This window comes from Oncorhynchus mykiss, chromosome 17, assembly GCF_013265735.2.
Source record: "Oncorhynchus mykiss isolate Arlee chromosome 17, USDA_OmykA_1.1, whole genome shotgun sequence".
Classification (NCBI taxonomy): domain Eukaryota; kingdom Metazoa; phylum Chordata; class Actinopteri; order Salmoniformes; family Salmonidae; genus Oncorhynchus; species Oncorhynchus mykiss.
The window spans coordinates 55618104-55632849 of NC_048581.1; the positions used below are offsets into that span (position 1 = coordinate 55618104).

The following is a 14746-nucleotide window of genomic DNA, read 5'->3' on the forward strand; positions in this document are numbered from 1 at the left end:
TAAAAAACCTCCCTTCCCCTCTCCAGGATTCTGCAGGGCCCCACCCAGTGGCTGTCCAACTTGGGGCATCTGCCTTTCTTTCTCAGAGGGCTGTAGACCCAGACCAGCTCCCCAGTCACAAAGTACCTTCCCCGGGTGTACACGTCATAGTTCCTCTTCTGCCTCGCACCTGAAATCACCAGCTGCTCTCTGGTGAAGGTGTACTCTGGAATACTCTGACCCCAGGGGAACAGGAGGGCTATCTAGGGGCCTACCAAACGCCATCTCTGCAGGGGTGCGGATCTCTCTGCCCAGCATGAGAAGAGCAGGCGTGCAGGAGGTGGAGTCTTGGACAGCGGAGCTGCACGCCATGAGGACCATAGGCAGGTGCTTGTCCCAGTCATGCTGGTGTTTGGCAGAGATGATGGCCAGCTGCTGTCCAAGCATTTTGTTGAAGCGCTCCACAAGGCCATCACTTTGAGGATAGAGAGGAGTAGTACAGGTGCATACCCAGCCTCTCACACATGGTGGCAAACACACAGGACTCAAAGTTTCTGCTTTTGTCTCTGTGGATGGACTCCGCAGCTCCAAACCTGCTGAACGTCCCCGCTGCCAGGGTGTCGTCGATGGTCTTTGCCTCCTGTAGCATGCCATCAGCCAGCCGCAGTCTCTCAAACTTTGACCACAACTCTTTGGTCGCGAGTGAGAGCGCTGCAGCACTGTAGCACTGGCTGTAGGTCTGTGTCCCGTCCCTGCTTCTGCCCTCATTCATCCACGTCGACAGTCTGCAGCTCACAGCAGACAGGCCCGCTCACCCGACACCCCCTCCTCCTCACACAGCTCTCTCTCACAGCCCTCTCTCGTCTCACAGTGGCGGCAGCCATCTGCAGTACAGGGCCGACGGGACATGGCGTCGATGTTGGAGTGGCGTGCCGCTGCCCTTTGCACCACTGTGAAGTTGCACGACTGAAGCTCCTGCAACCAGCGTGCAACCTGCCCATCTGGCTCTCTGAAAGACATGAGCCACTGAAGAGCAGAGAGGTCAGTCCTTACAGTAAAGGGCAGGCCATCCAGGTAGTACTTGAAGTGTTTGTTGGAAGCTACAACAGCAAGGAGCTCCCGCCAGGTGACACAGCGGCGCTCATGTTTGTTGAATGTTTTGCTGAAGTACGCCACCACTCTCTCCCCCTCTGGCCCCACCTGGGCCAGCACCCTACCCATGCCCACATTGCTAGCGTCTGTGTCCAGGATAAAGGGCAAGGTGAGGTCAAGGGGGGGGGGGGGGAGCACAGGGGCCTCGATCAGTGCATGTTTGAGGGTGTTGAAGGCCTCCTCGCACGCCACTGTCCAAGTGAAGGACTTGTCCTTCAGCAGCAGGCGGTTCTGTGGAGCAGCGATGCTTGAGAAGCCCCGTACAAACCTCCTGTAATACGAGGCCAGTTCCAGGAAGCTCTTCAGCTGATGCTGGTTGTGGGGGTGGGCCAGTCTGGCACCTGCCAGTAGCCAATGCGGAGGTCTAGTGAGGAGGACCCCCTAACCAGGTCCAGCGACTCATCGATACGTGGTATGGGGTATGAGTCCTTCCTGGTTACCTCATTCAGCCGCCTGTAGTCAGAACCCCAGCTCGCTGCTCAAGGGCTGTCTGAGGGCTCGATGAAGTCTGCCCGCTGCATCGCTAACACAGCCTTGTCTGCCGCCTCCTGGCGTGCCAGCGGGATACGGCGGGGACGCATCTTGATGGGCCGAGCATCACCTGTGTCGATCTCGTGCTGCACCAGATGAGTCTGACCCACCTCTTCCTCACTCAGCGCAAAGCTGTCTCTGAATTTAAACAGCAACTGCAACAACCGTTCCTGCTGCTCAGGGTGAAGACCAACACAGTTCCTCCCCCATATCTCCCTCATTGCAGACAGTGTCCTCTCCTCTCCCATCTGGGGTAGCTGGGGGGGGGGGGGCGTGGCCCGGGCTCGCGGAGGGATGTGTCATGGTGGTAGCTGGGGGAATGTAACACACAGGCTTAGGTGACAAGAGGCTGGGGAAAAGTCAGGGGCAGCCATGAGTCTCTGCTGCTTTAACTGTTGGAGTAAAGGGGTTGTTGGGTTGTGTGAATGTGACATTAGGGGTGGCCATGGTGACAGCCGGCCCTCCCTGGAAGCTCAGTGTAACCCCTTCAGGTCTAACTGGCAGCCTGTGCTCCTAAGAAAGTCCAACCCCAGGATACAAGGGTCCTGCACAGTCGCCACCCACACAGGATGACGCACAGTCCTGCCCCCTACTGTCAGAGTCATTATTCCCTTCCCTTTCATGGGTGCCAGCTCACCTGTGACTGTGCGGCGCTGCACAGTTGTGGGCTCAAACTGAGTCCAACCTGGCACAATATCTGGCCTCACCAGGGTTACTGTAGACCCAGTGTCCACCAGTGCAGAGCAGGGCATCCCCTCCACAGTGACAGGGACATGACAAAAGTCCCCAACACAGATCCGGCCCACCACAACAACAGGCTCCACTTGCCCTTGTCGGTGGGCTCCTCCTAAAGATGGTGGTAGTTGGGAAATAGAGCCAGGGTTCCGCACTGCTCCGTCTATGCAGACCCCGAGCCGTTTACCTGAGCTCTTGGGGACATGGGGCAATCCCGGCGCAGATGGCCTGGCTGGCCACACCCCCAGCAGGCCCTGGGACTAGGGGGTGTGTTTCCTGCAGCCTGTAGCGACTCAGCACAAATGAGTTCAGTCATTTCAGCCACCCATGCAGGCATTTCCAGCTCTGGGCTGCTCTGCCCCCCAGCCTGCGCAGTGGGTCAGTCTCCCTGAAGCCCCAGCTGAAGCCTCAGCCCACACCAGCTCCCTCTCCAAAGCCATCTCCAAGGCTATCTACAATGACTCAGGATGAGCCAGCTGGGTCTGTATGCGCAGCTCCGTAGGAGAGAGCGCCTGTATGAACTGGTCACGTGCTAGCTCACTCTGCACAGATGGGGGCATGTGAGCATATGCCCGCCGAGAGAGGCTCTCAATGTTATTAGCTAGCACCCGTAGTGGCTCACCAGGCTGTCACTCGGTTCAGAGTGCAGCAGCCCGGGGTGTACACACTGTCCAAAGCACCACCTCAGTGCTCCCACGAAAGCCCCATAATGACGTCTGTCTCCGGGGCTAATCAATATCAAACACGACAAAGCATCATCTGTGAGGCACAAAGCCAACTGCAATGCCCTTTCTTCATTCTACCACCTTCCAAAATGAGCTAACAGTTCAAACTGAGCATGAAAAGCTTCCCAATCCGCCTTACCGGAGTACTTCAGAGTCTTAGAAGATATGAACACAATCTGGAACTGTGCGCCACCATGTTTGCTTACATCCTGAGCCCCAGATTCCTCGTCCGCAGCGTCTACGTCACCCCTTCGGTCCGTTCATCAGAATCCGCGCAAAGCACAGTCGACGAAGCACTCATGCCCGCTTCAGCCTCCATCATTCTAGCGGTCTCCCTCAAGCATTCTTACTTCTGACACCAATGTAACGACCTGGCTAGATCATAAAGGAGCAATTGTTCCGACAGAGGCTTGAGGTTACGAATTCACGGTTTATCCACGCAGCCGACTGTTTGGCCGGAGCCCACGCCAAATAAATGAAAGATATCCATATAAAAAAAACATGACCTTCTCTTGTGAACACCAGACACAAGAAAGAGAACAATAGCTAAAACCCTTCTGTATTCTCTTGGTATGAACTCACTCATGCAATACTATCTGTTTACCACTTGGTGGTGGAACAGCACAGCAGAATCAGACTAAGCTGTAACAAAGTTACAAGCGGACAGAGTTGATATATGCTTCCTTTATTTACATTTGAATGACTTGAATTTCAGGTAACATTACTTTACATTGTTACTTTACATTATAAATGAGTTATGAATAATGCATTAAATTAATCAGCTGTCAAGATCAAAACACAGCAGAAGATCTCTAATAAATCCAGTACAGTTCATTGAACATGTGGTTAAACTTTCAGCGTAGGCACTCAGACACAAATTCTGGATGAATGATGTAGTATGCAGCCTGGTAAGGTTTCACCACGTTGAAACAGCTGTATCCACCACTGTAACATAAAAACAAACTATACATTTGATATACTATGTGTCGACTGTAGCTGCAATGGCATGCAGTGGTGGAAAAAGCACCCAAATGTCATACTTGAGTGAAAGTAAAGGTACCTTAATAGAAAATTACTCAAGTCCCCTAGTAAAATACTACTTGAGTAAAAGTCTAAAAGTATTAGGTTTTAAATATACTTAAGTATCAAAAGTAGAAGTATAAACAATTACAAATTCCTTATATTAAGCAAGCCAGATGGCACCATTTTCTTGTTTTTTATTTATTTATGGATAGCCAGGGACACAAGTTAAGCATGTGTGTTTAGTGATTCCACTAGATCAGAGGCAGTAGGGATGACCAGGGATGTTATTTTGATAAGAGCGTGAATTTAACAATTTTCCTGTCCTGCTAAGCTTTCAAAATGTAACAAATACTTTTGGGTGTCAGGGAAAATGTATGGAGTGAAAAGTACATTATTTTCTTTAGGAATGTAGTAAAGTAAAAGTAAAAGTTGTCAAAAATATAAATAGTAAAGTAAAGTACAGATACCAAAAAAAACTACTTAAGTAGTACTTTCAAGTATTTTTTACTTTACACCACTGATGGCATGGAACTACATTCACTATATACCCCGACTGTAAATTTGGCTACAGTATTGTGTGTTGCACTTCACACTTGAAACTGTGGATAGTTCAATATCTTTATATAGTCTGTAGTGGGCTATTCAAAACAATGTGTTACTGAGAACATGTACTGAGATGTAAGAGCATGTACTGTACCATGAATCCAGTGTAGTATTGGAGCGAGACCTCCGGTAGTGGGCCTGTGGTAGGAGGTGCCTAACGCCTGGGAGGCTGCCATTTTGAAGTCCATTCCGATGTTCAATGCCTGAGTTTCTCCTGTCAGAAACAAAAACGATTTGAATTTCCCAACAAACTAATGCATATAAATTGGATATGCCCTTTCAAATGAATTAAGTGTTTACAGTATGGTATTCAAAAGGGTAACAGCTAAACAGATATTTTGTATCCGTCAAAAATTAATTGAGACTATGGTTTTTCTATGGGGCTCATACATTGACATTCATAATTTGTCCATCTTTTTTTCCATGTGTAAAAATGTAAATGAGCTTGAACTTGCCTCAGGAGGTCAGGGTTCAAAGGTCACTCTCACCTCAGTCCCTGTGATGAGTGTGGATGGTCACCCCGGTAACACTGGACATCAGTCAGGTAGCAAGCTGGCCTCTGTTGTAATGACTTGGAGGAATCCATGTTGCTGTAATCAACATCAAGTCGTATTAATCGCAATAATTATAATAATCTCCATTGGAATAAATCCCAGAAAAGAACAGAGAGATCACAATCTTGATTTCAATTTCAATCAGAGCCACATATTTCAGGTCTGTGGCAGTATACACTGCATCATTATAATAATGCATGCACTGGATGACTGATTTGGATTTTAAAAAAACTAAAAGACATAAGGAGTGAAGACCTCATACTTTACCTTTGTATGTTTTTTAGGAGTGGTTGGAGTTGCATGTCTCTGATGGAGGGGTCAGTCATGTGTGGTTTGTGTAGCCAGCCTGCAAGTGGCAGCATGTGCTGTGTTGTTCTGGATGGGCTGAGGGGTGGCATGCGTGGCGGCTCTGTGTCCACAGCACTGAGAGAGCGTGCACGTTTGCCATCTTGTGGAAGAAGAGCCACATAAGATCATGCAAAACAAATGTACCACTATGTACACACGTGCAGGCACGCACGCACACACACACACAAACAACGAGGGAGAGATGAGATGATGATAATTCAATGATTGGTTGAACAGGTAGAATGGAGCACAGAGTGTCATACCTGAGTTATGCTGAAAAGACAAGTGCCGGACAGGAAGGAAAAGTGGACGGCCGTTGTTTACAGGAGCAGTAGCAACCTGGAACACTGACCGGGAGGCCCTGTGGCTATTCTGCAGTTTCCTGGGCAACAGGAAGTCCTGTATGGGTAGTTGGGGAAAGAGAGGAAATAAGACACCCGTCCCTCGACTCTGAGCACTGAAGATAGATGGATGGTTGGCTCAGGTGACGCATTCTGGATAATTATGGGGATAGTAGTGTAAGAAGACGATTTGGTAACACTTTACTTGAAGCCTGCGGGTATAATGCATAATAATGTAGTTATAGTGCATTGTAAGACTTGTCAAAAGCATGTATGCCCTCCTCCTTCTCTGTCATAATGATACTGGCTAAATAACAGCCATTTTTGGGTCAGTTGAAGATGTCCTACTACATAGACAGACCTAACATAACATATTATGATGAGACATTCTAAAGGCTCATACATGCCTATAACAAGTAATAATGCATTACAGAAAATTGTTACATTTGCTTTTTGTGTCTCTACTGTCCCGGGCCAAAAAACACATCCGGTACTATATCTAGTATCTATGTGTTACTGTATACACACAATCATTAAGCATTATGTCATGGGTAGGAAAGGTAAAGCTTCCTCGTGATTCTGTTTACATGCCACCTCACGAGGGGAGAGAGGGAAGCATTGAATAATAGATGACATGCAGCTTTCACCCTGTAGAGATGTATGTAGACAACGGCCCTCCAATTAGCGTAAGAGGATTTAGGCCTCATGAAGAGGGGAAGTGTATAGGGGACAAAGGAGGCAAGAGGAAAAAGTAGCAAACCCACAGGGGGATTTTTTTGTCATCTGAAACATCATCCAATCAATTATTAAACTACTGATACAATTCAGACATCGAGCATGTGCCATTCTCAGAGTGTTGACCAGGCAGATGTGTATAGAATGTAGACAGCTGCTATTAAATATGGGTATCCGAGTATTTGAAGAGAACCTGTACAAGGACTTCATAACACAACATTCATAATATAAACCGAATGCATTCATAAGTAGAAGACATTACACAAAATATTGTGAAATATACCGGTATATGAACTTTCAATGCTTATGTCAACAACTGCAAGTTGATATTTCTGTTATGTCAGAGTAATATCACGTATACTGCAATTAGCATCCACATCAACTACACTACATTACTCTTAACCTGTCTATGTGGTTTGTCCTGGCTGTTTACAGTATATTACTATATGTCCTGGTTCTTACCGGTCTGGGGTGGGGGTTATTTCTGCGGTGGGCTGAGGACGGTCTCGGTTGAGTTGGTTTGCCTTGTCCAGGTGAGCTGAACTCCTCTGTGTATGTGCTGATTTGGAGCTGGAGAGACATCTCCCCAGGAGCCCCAGTCGCTATACAGTACCTCTCCTACAAAGAGCTATGTGAATCTCAACCTTTCCAACCCAAGCTGAATCCTCCCTCTCTCTGTCATCTGCTCACTCCTCCCTTGCATTATTTCTTTCCGTTACCTCTATCCCTCTACCTCCCTCTCTAGTTCGCCCTCTTTTCATTTATCTTCAAGACATACTGTTGTAGTCTGTCTCTGTCATTGACAATCCTTTTAACTGCACTCAATTCTGAGATAATTTGCAACAGGACAATAGTTGGAAAGGAGCAATACAAATGTAGGATCTTAATTTGAGCCTGTTTGCTGCAGCATGAAAAATATCCTGCAGCAACAGGAAATGTGAATTATTATGTGGATTATAATTCATGGACATTTTTGTAGGGGTTGAAAATCAAGTATGAAATCTCAGTGGAAATTACCATTTTTTAAACCTCAAATACACTACAAGTTTAAAATGTCCTGCGTTGCAGGAAAGTTATCCTACAACATGGTTATCAAATTAAGTGGTGGAAAAAGTACCCAATAGAAAATTACTTTATGTTTAGTGAGTCCGTCAGATCAGAGGCAGAAGGCATGACCAGGGATGTTCTCTTGAGAAGTGCGTGAATTGGACAATTTGCCTGTCCTGCTAAGCATTCTAAAAGTAATGACTACTTTTGGGTGTCAGGGAAAATGTATGGAGTAAAAAGTACATTATTTTTTTCAGGATTGTAAGTGAAGTAAAAGTAAAAGTTGTCCAAAATCAAATAGTAAAGTAAAGACAGATACCCCCAAAAAACTACTTAAGTATTACTTGAAAGTAGTTTTACTTAAGTACTTTACACCACTGATGACATGAAGATCCTGCCTCTGTAGGCTAATGTGTTGGGTTAGCTATTCAGTTGTTTTTAAATCTAACACGCGGTCATGTGTTGAATCCTTTGGATCCTTTCAACTTTCTACTGCAAGCACATTGTAGAGTTGGTGCCTCAACCTCCCTTATACTGTATGTGGCAGTTGTGAGATGAGCAGCACCCAAGCCAAGAGGAACCAAAGCACTTCTCTCTCTCTCTTTCTCTCTCTGAAATCTGAGCAGCCTTCCTTCAACGGGTTCTAAGCTCTCACAGCTCACTGGCCTTGTCTGTCACCCAATGGTCTCTCACCCAATGGCCTGTCACTCAGTGGCCCCTGCTTAGATCTCAACCAAGGTTCACCTCTCTACAGTCACCGCTCTTCACATTCATCTATTATTCAGCCAGCGGCTGCAGGGTGTCTTTGTGTCCCACTGCACCCCCCTGACATGGTCTTTCCAGGTCATTTTCCCCAGAGTGACAGGATCGGGTTAGCCAATTACAATCCAGTCAAAGCAGACAGGTGCACAATGGTGCCAGAACCCGGAAGGCAGTCATGATGAATCTGTTGGACCCTTACAACCTCATTTCAGCTCAATGTACCCTAAAAGCATGAGGATCCACTCAGGTTATATCTAAAAATGTAGTGACCCAAGATTTTTCAGAGATATACGGCGACTTCAGAAATTATTCATACCCCTTTACTTATTGCACATTTTGCTGTGTTACAGCCTGAATTCAAAATGGATAAATATACAGTACCAGTCAAACGTTTGGACACACCTATTCATTCAAGGATTTTTCTTAATTTTTTACTATTTTATACATTGTAGAATAATAGTGAAGACATCAAAACTATGAAATAACAAAATACTTTATTTTATATTTGAGATTCTTCAAGGTTGCCATTGCCTTGATGACAGCTCTGCACATTCTTGGCATTCTCTAAACCAGCTTCACCTGGAATGCTTCTCCAACAGTCTTGAAGGAATTCCCACATATGCTGAGCACTTGTTGGCTGCTTTTCCTTCACTCTGCAGTCTCCCATAGTACAAAAGTTTATCCTATTATATTCTGTGAGAGAAATAAATATTCCAAACATAGTCTGGGACAGTTGTGGGATGCGATAGACACCAAATTAATACAACCACTAGCATTAAAAAAAACTTTTTTACGCAATATGGCTGACACAACAGATCAGAACATTTAGCTTAAAATGTTGATTAACTATTAGGCTACATGAGATGTGCGACAATGACTTGCAAAAGTTGCCAAAAAAAGGCATTGTTTCTTGTGCTGGGTATCATTCATGGGTATCATGTGCGGCAGGTAACCTAGTGGTTAGAGCGTTGGACTTGCAACCGATTGCAAGATCAAATCCCCGAGCTAACCAGGTGAAAATCTGTCATTCTGCAGCTGAACAAGGCAGTTAACCCACTGTTTCTAGGCTGTCATTGAAAATAAGAATTTGCTCTTAACTGACTTGCCTAGTTAAAAAAATACAAATTCAGAAGTGAGAATATATACGGTTGGAGTCATTAAAACTTGTTTTTCAACCACTCCACAAATTTCTTGTTAACAATTTATAGTTTTGGCAAGTCGGTTCGGACATCTACTTTGTGCATGACACAAGTCATTTTTCCAACAATTATTTACAGACAGATTATTTCACTTATAATTCACAATTCCAGTTGGTCAGAAATGTACATACACTAAGTTGACTGTGCCTTTAAACAGCTTGGAAAATTCCAGAAAATTATGCCATGGCTTTAGAAGCTTCTGATAGGCTAATTGGCATAATTTGAGTCTATTGGAGGTGTACCTGTGGATGTATTTCAAGGCCTACCTTCAAACTCAGTGCCTCTTTGCTTTACATCATGGGGAAATCAAAAGAAATCAGCCAAGACCTCAGAAAAACAATTGTATACCTCCGCAAGTCTGGTTCATCCTTGGGAGCAATTTCCAAACGCCTGAAGGTACCACGTTCATCTGTACAAACAATAGTATGCAAATATAAACACCATGGGACCACTCAGCCGTCATACTGCTCAGGAAGGAGACGCGTTCTGTCTCCTAGAAATTAACGTACTTTGATGCTGTGTGTTTCGGGTCGTTGTCATGCTGGAAGATCCAGCACGACCCATCTTCAATGCTCTTACTGAGGGAAGGAGGTTGTTGGCCAAGATCTCGCAATACATGGCCCCATCCATCCTCCCCTCAATACGGTGCAGTTGTCTTGTCCCCTTTGTGTCACGCCCTGATCTAAGTATTTTGTGTTTTTCTTCATGTATTGGGTCAGGCCAGGGTGTGGCATGGAGTTTTTGTATTGTGGTGTGTTTTGTCTTGGGGTTTTGGTGTGTATGTATTGGGATTGTAGCTAGTGGGGTTATCTAGCAAAGTCTATGGCTGTCTGGAGTGGTTCTCAATCAGAGGCAGGTGCTTATCGTTGTCTCTGATTGGGAACCATATTTAGGCAGCCATATTCTTTGAGTTTGTCGTGGGTGATTGTCCTTAGTGTCTTGATGTCCGTGTTCTGTGTATGTGCACAAGTATTAGGCTGTTTCGGTTTTCGTTACGTTTATTGTTTTGTAGTGGTTGTATTTAGATTCGTGTTGCTATTGTTAAATAAACATGGATCGCAATCCATACGCTGCAGTTTGGTCCGACTCTCCTTCACCACACCTAGAAAGCCGTAACACTTTGCAGAAAAGCATCCCCAAAGAATGATGTTTTAAGGGCTTCGAAAATAAAAACTAAGGTGATCAAATATTTATGTCATGCAATAAAATGCAAATTAATTTCTTAAATCATACATCATACATCATGTCTCTCACAGTTGAAGTGTACCTATGATAAAAATTACAGACCTCTACATGCTTTGTAAGTACGAAAACCTGCAAAATCGGCAGTGTAAAAAAATACTATATATTATTGATTTTAACGGAACGGTTTCGACCTTTACCATTCCTGGTGGTGAAAATATTAAATCGTCTTCGTCACGTTTTAGTTTTGAAATCGGATCCCCTGTCTTACACTCCGTCATGTTTGCTTGTTTTCATAATATTTGTCGATACATTTCTCTCGTCTTCAAATTTGTTTTGTGTTATTATCCAGATTGAAGGTTATCACCCACCAGATTGTGTAGTGCTAAAATTTAGTCTAACGTGCCGATATTGAATACTACGTTTTAATCTTGAGGTACATAACTACGTTCAGCCCACCATTACCAGCACACAATTTTAGAGAAATTAAGTTTTTGTGCCAATGGAACATATCAGGGATTTGTTTTTCTTCATGAAATATGGGACCGACACTTTACATGTTGCATTTATATTTTTTCTCAGTGTACTTTGCATTCCTCATTTACTCAAGTGTTTCCTTTATTTTGTCAGTTACCTGTACATTTTTGCAAAATAGATTTTAATATTATTCCAAAATTTCTGGCTCTGACAGGCCCATTTATATATTACAGTAGTACTATTATTGTAAAACACTGTATGACCTAGGTCCTAGAGTAGACACACGTTGGCATATCAAAACAAAAAGATTGTGTGTGTGTGCATGTGTCTGTTCCAATGTTTGTGTTGCTTCACAGTCCCCGCTGTTCCATAAGGTTTTTTTTAATCTGTTTTTTAAATCGAATTTCACTGCTTGCATCAGTTACTTGATGTGGAATAGAGTTCCATGTGGTCATGCGCTTTATGTGCATCCCATAGTCTGTTCTGGACTTGAGGACTGTGAAGAGACCTCTTGTGGCTTGTCTTGTGGGGTATGCATGGGTGTTCGAGCTGTGTGCCAGTAGTTTAGAAAGAGCTCGGTGCATTCAACATGTCAATACCTCTCATAAATACAAGTGGGGATGAAGTCAATCTCTGCTCCACTTTGAGTCAGGAGAGACATGCTCTCTATTAGCTCTCTGTGTACATCCAAGGGCCAGCCGTGCTGCCCTGTTCTGAGCCAATTGCAATTTTCCTAAGTCCTTTTTTGTGCCACCTGACCACACGACTGAACAGCAAAGGTGCGACAAAATTAGGGTCTGTAGGACCTGCCTTGTTGATAGTGTTGTTAAGAAGGCAGAGTGGCGCTTTATTATGGACATAATTCTCCTCCTCTTAGCTACTATTGTATCAATATGTTTTGACCATGACAGTTTATAATCCAGGGTAACTCCAAGCAGTTTAGCCATCTCAACTTTCTCAATTTCCACATTATTTATTACAAAATTTAGTTAAGGTTTAGTGAATGTTTTGTCCCAAATACAATGCTTTTAGTTTTAGAAATATTTAGGGCTAAATTATTCCTTGCCACCCACTCTGAAACTAACTGCAACTCTTTAAGTGTTGCAGTCATTTCAGTCGCTGTAGTAGCTGACGTGTATATTGTTGAGTCATCTGCATAGATAGACACTCTGGCTTTACTCAAAGTCAGTGGCATGTCATTAGTACAAATTGAAAAAAGCAAGAGGCCTAAACAGCTACCCTGGGGAATTCCTGATTCTACCTGGATTATGTTTGAGAGGCTTCCATTAAAGAACACGCTCTGTGTTTTGTTAGACAAGTAACTCTTTGTCCACATTATAGCAGGGGGGTGTAAAGCCCAAACACATATGTTTTTCCAGCAGCAGATCATGATCGATAATGTCAAAAGCTGCACTTAAGTTTAACAAGACAGCCCCAACAATCATTTTATCATAAATTTCTCTCTGGCCAATCATCAATAATTTGTGTAAGTGCTTGTTGAGTGTCCTTCCCTATAAGCGTGCTGAAAGTCTGTTGTCAATTTGTTTACTGTGAAATAGCATTGTATCTGGTCAAACACCATTTTTTTCCCAGAAGTTTACTAAGGGTTGGTAACAGGCTGATTGGTCAGCTATTTGAGCCAGTAAAGGGGGCTTTACTATTCTTGGGTAGCGGAGTGACTTTCGCTTCCCTCCAGGCCTCAGGAAACACACTTTCTAGTAGGCTTAAATTGAAGATGTGGCAAATAGGAGTGGCAATATCGTCTGCTATTATTATCTATCACTCCAATGTTAATGCGAAATTGTAATTATTTCACCTCCATGGCCTATTTATTGCCATACCTCCCTACTCTTCTACATTTGCACACACTGTACATAGATTTTTCCACTGTGTTATTGACTGTACATTTGTTTGTGTAAATCTGTGTTTTTATCACACTGCTTTGCTTTATCTTGGCCAGGTCACAGTTGAAAATGAGAACTTGTTCTCAACTGGCCTACCTGGTTAAATAAAGGTGAAATAAATAAAAAATTGCTACCACTGTATCATCGAAAGTATTACCTTAGTGAGTTTCAGAGATAGTCAGAATTATTTATGAATGTCATCTGTTACAAGCAAGTTATTGACTTCATGGACCTTGTTTCTCAGGCTGCAAATGTTAATATGGGCTATTTTTAGCACTTTTCTGGGTTGCTTGATTGTTTTTCATGGGAAGCGTATCAGAAGTAGACTTACTCATGTTATTTATATTGGAGCTGATTGTGCAGCTCACCCTGCACTAAGTGGTCTTCCTTCTAGGGCAACACCACCTCAGTGCTAACAGTGTAACTCTGGTTCATAGGCTCATGATTACTGCATACAAGAGTGTTTGCCAGAGTTACACTGTTAGCAGTCAGGAAGTGTGCCCTAGTAGGAATATCCCTTTGTGCAGCTCACCCTGCACTATCAGCAGAAGTATTCAGTGCAATTAGGGGAACATAAATTAAGTTACTTACATTATGTTTGCCATTGCCCCTAGGATCATGTACATTTGATGCAGCATCATGACGACTCATTGTCACAATGGTAGGGATTAACTTCGTTGGTCTTTGATCATTGAACAGTCATTGTTTCAACTCAGCCTTGAAATATGTGGACAGAGTCCAGGAGCCAAGATGATTTGGATTGACCCTGTCATTCCTGTAGAGTATCTTCTGTTTCCAGGAGGTGTCAACGTTATCTATAAAAGTGTGTAGATGGGTGAGAGAGAAACATTTTATTTAATCCCATTTGACTGTAACACAACAAAATGTGGAATAAGTCAAGGGGTATGAATACTGTCTGAATGCACTGTGCTGTACATAGAGAGATAGTTAAACACCCGGGTTAATTTGACCTCTTGTATGGATCATTTGTCCTTGCATGCACAATCGTTCTCACAAACTCCCGATCTCTTGCACTCTAGTACCCATCTCATGCTGGAGCCTACAAGTCTGAAGTCATAACCTATGATATCTTGATCATTATCTCACCTAGGTGTTATTACCCTTAATTAGTTGCCAGCTGCCCAATTACAATGGCACAGGGCTCAGCTCAATAGTAGGTCCTTAGCCCAAGGTTTCACATTAAATAATCACCAAAACACACCTATCTGACTTTTCCAAAGAACACTGACACATTTCCCAAAAACTAGCCAGAGGCAGGAATGACAGTCAATAATTAAGTCAGTATCTTTCCACCTCTCCCTCACTCTCCCTCTCTCTGTATATATTTGCATCTGACAAACAAAGCACAAACCACAAAGATGGTTTCTAATATCTTATCTGCATACTTTATGTTTTGACAAACAGGGCAGACTGAACAGAGAGAGCCGG

At 43.9% G+C, this 14746-nt stretch overlaps 1 protein-coding gene across 1 annotated transcript; it reads right to left on the minus strand.

Moving 5' to 3' along the window:
* Positions 1 to 3810: 3810 nt before the first annotated feature.
* Positions 3811 to 7365, minus strand: LOC110493219. The gene is made up of 6 exons (XM_021567492.2): positions 7189 to 7365; positions 5914 to 6049; positions 5570 to 5750; positions 5237 to 5338; positions 4843 to 4962; positions 3811 to 4067 (listed from the first exon to the last, which is right to left on the minus strand). Exons 1-6 carry the CDS (start codon positions 7306 to 7308, stop codon positions 3977 to 3979), a joined length of 750 nt encoding a protein of 249 aa, XP_021423167.2. The 5' UTR covers positions 7309 to 7365; the 3' UTR covers positions 3811 to 3976.
* Positions 7366 to 14746: the final 7381 nt, after the last annotated feature.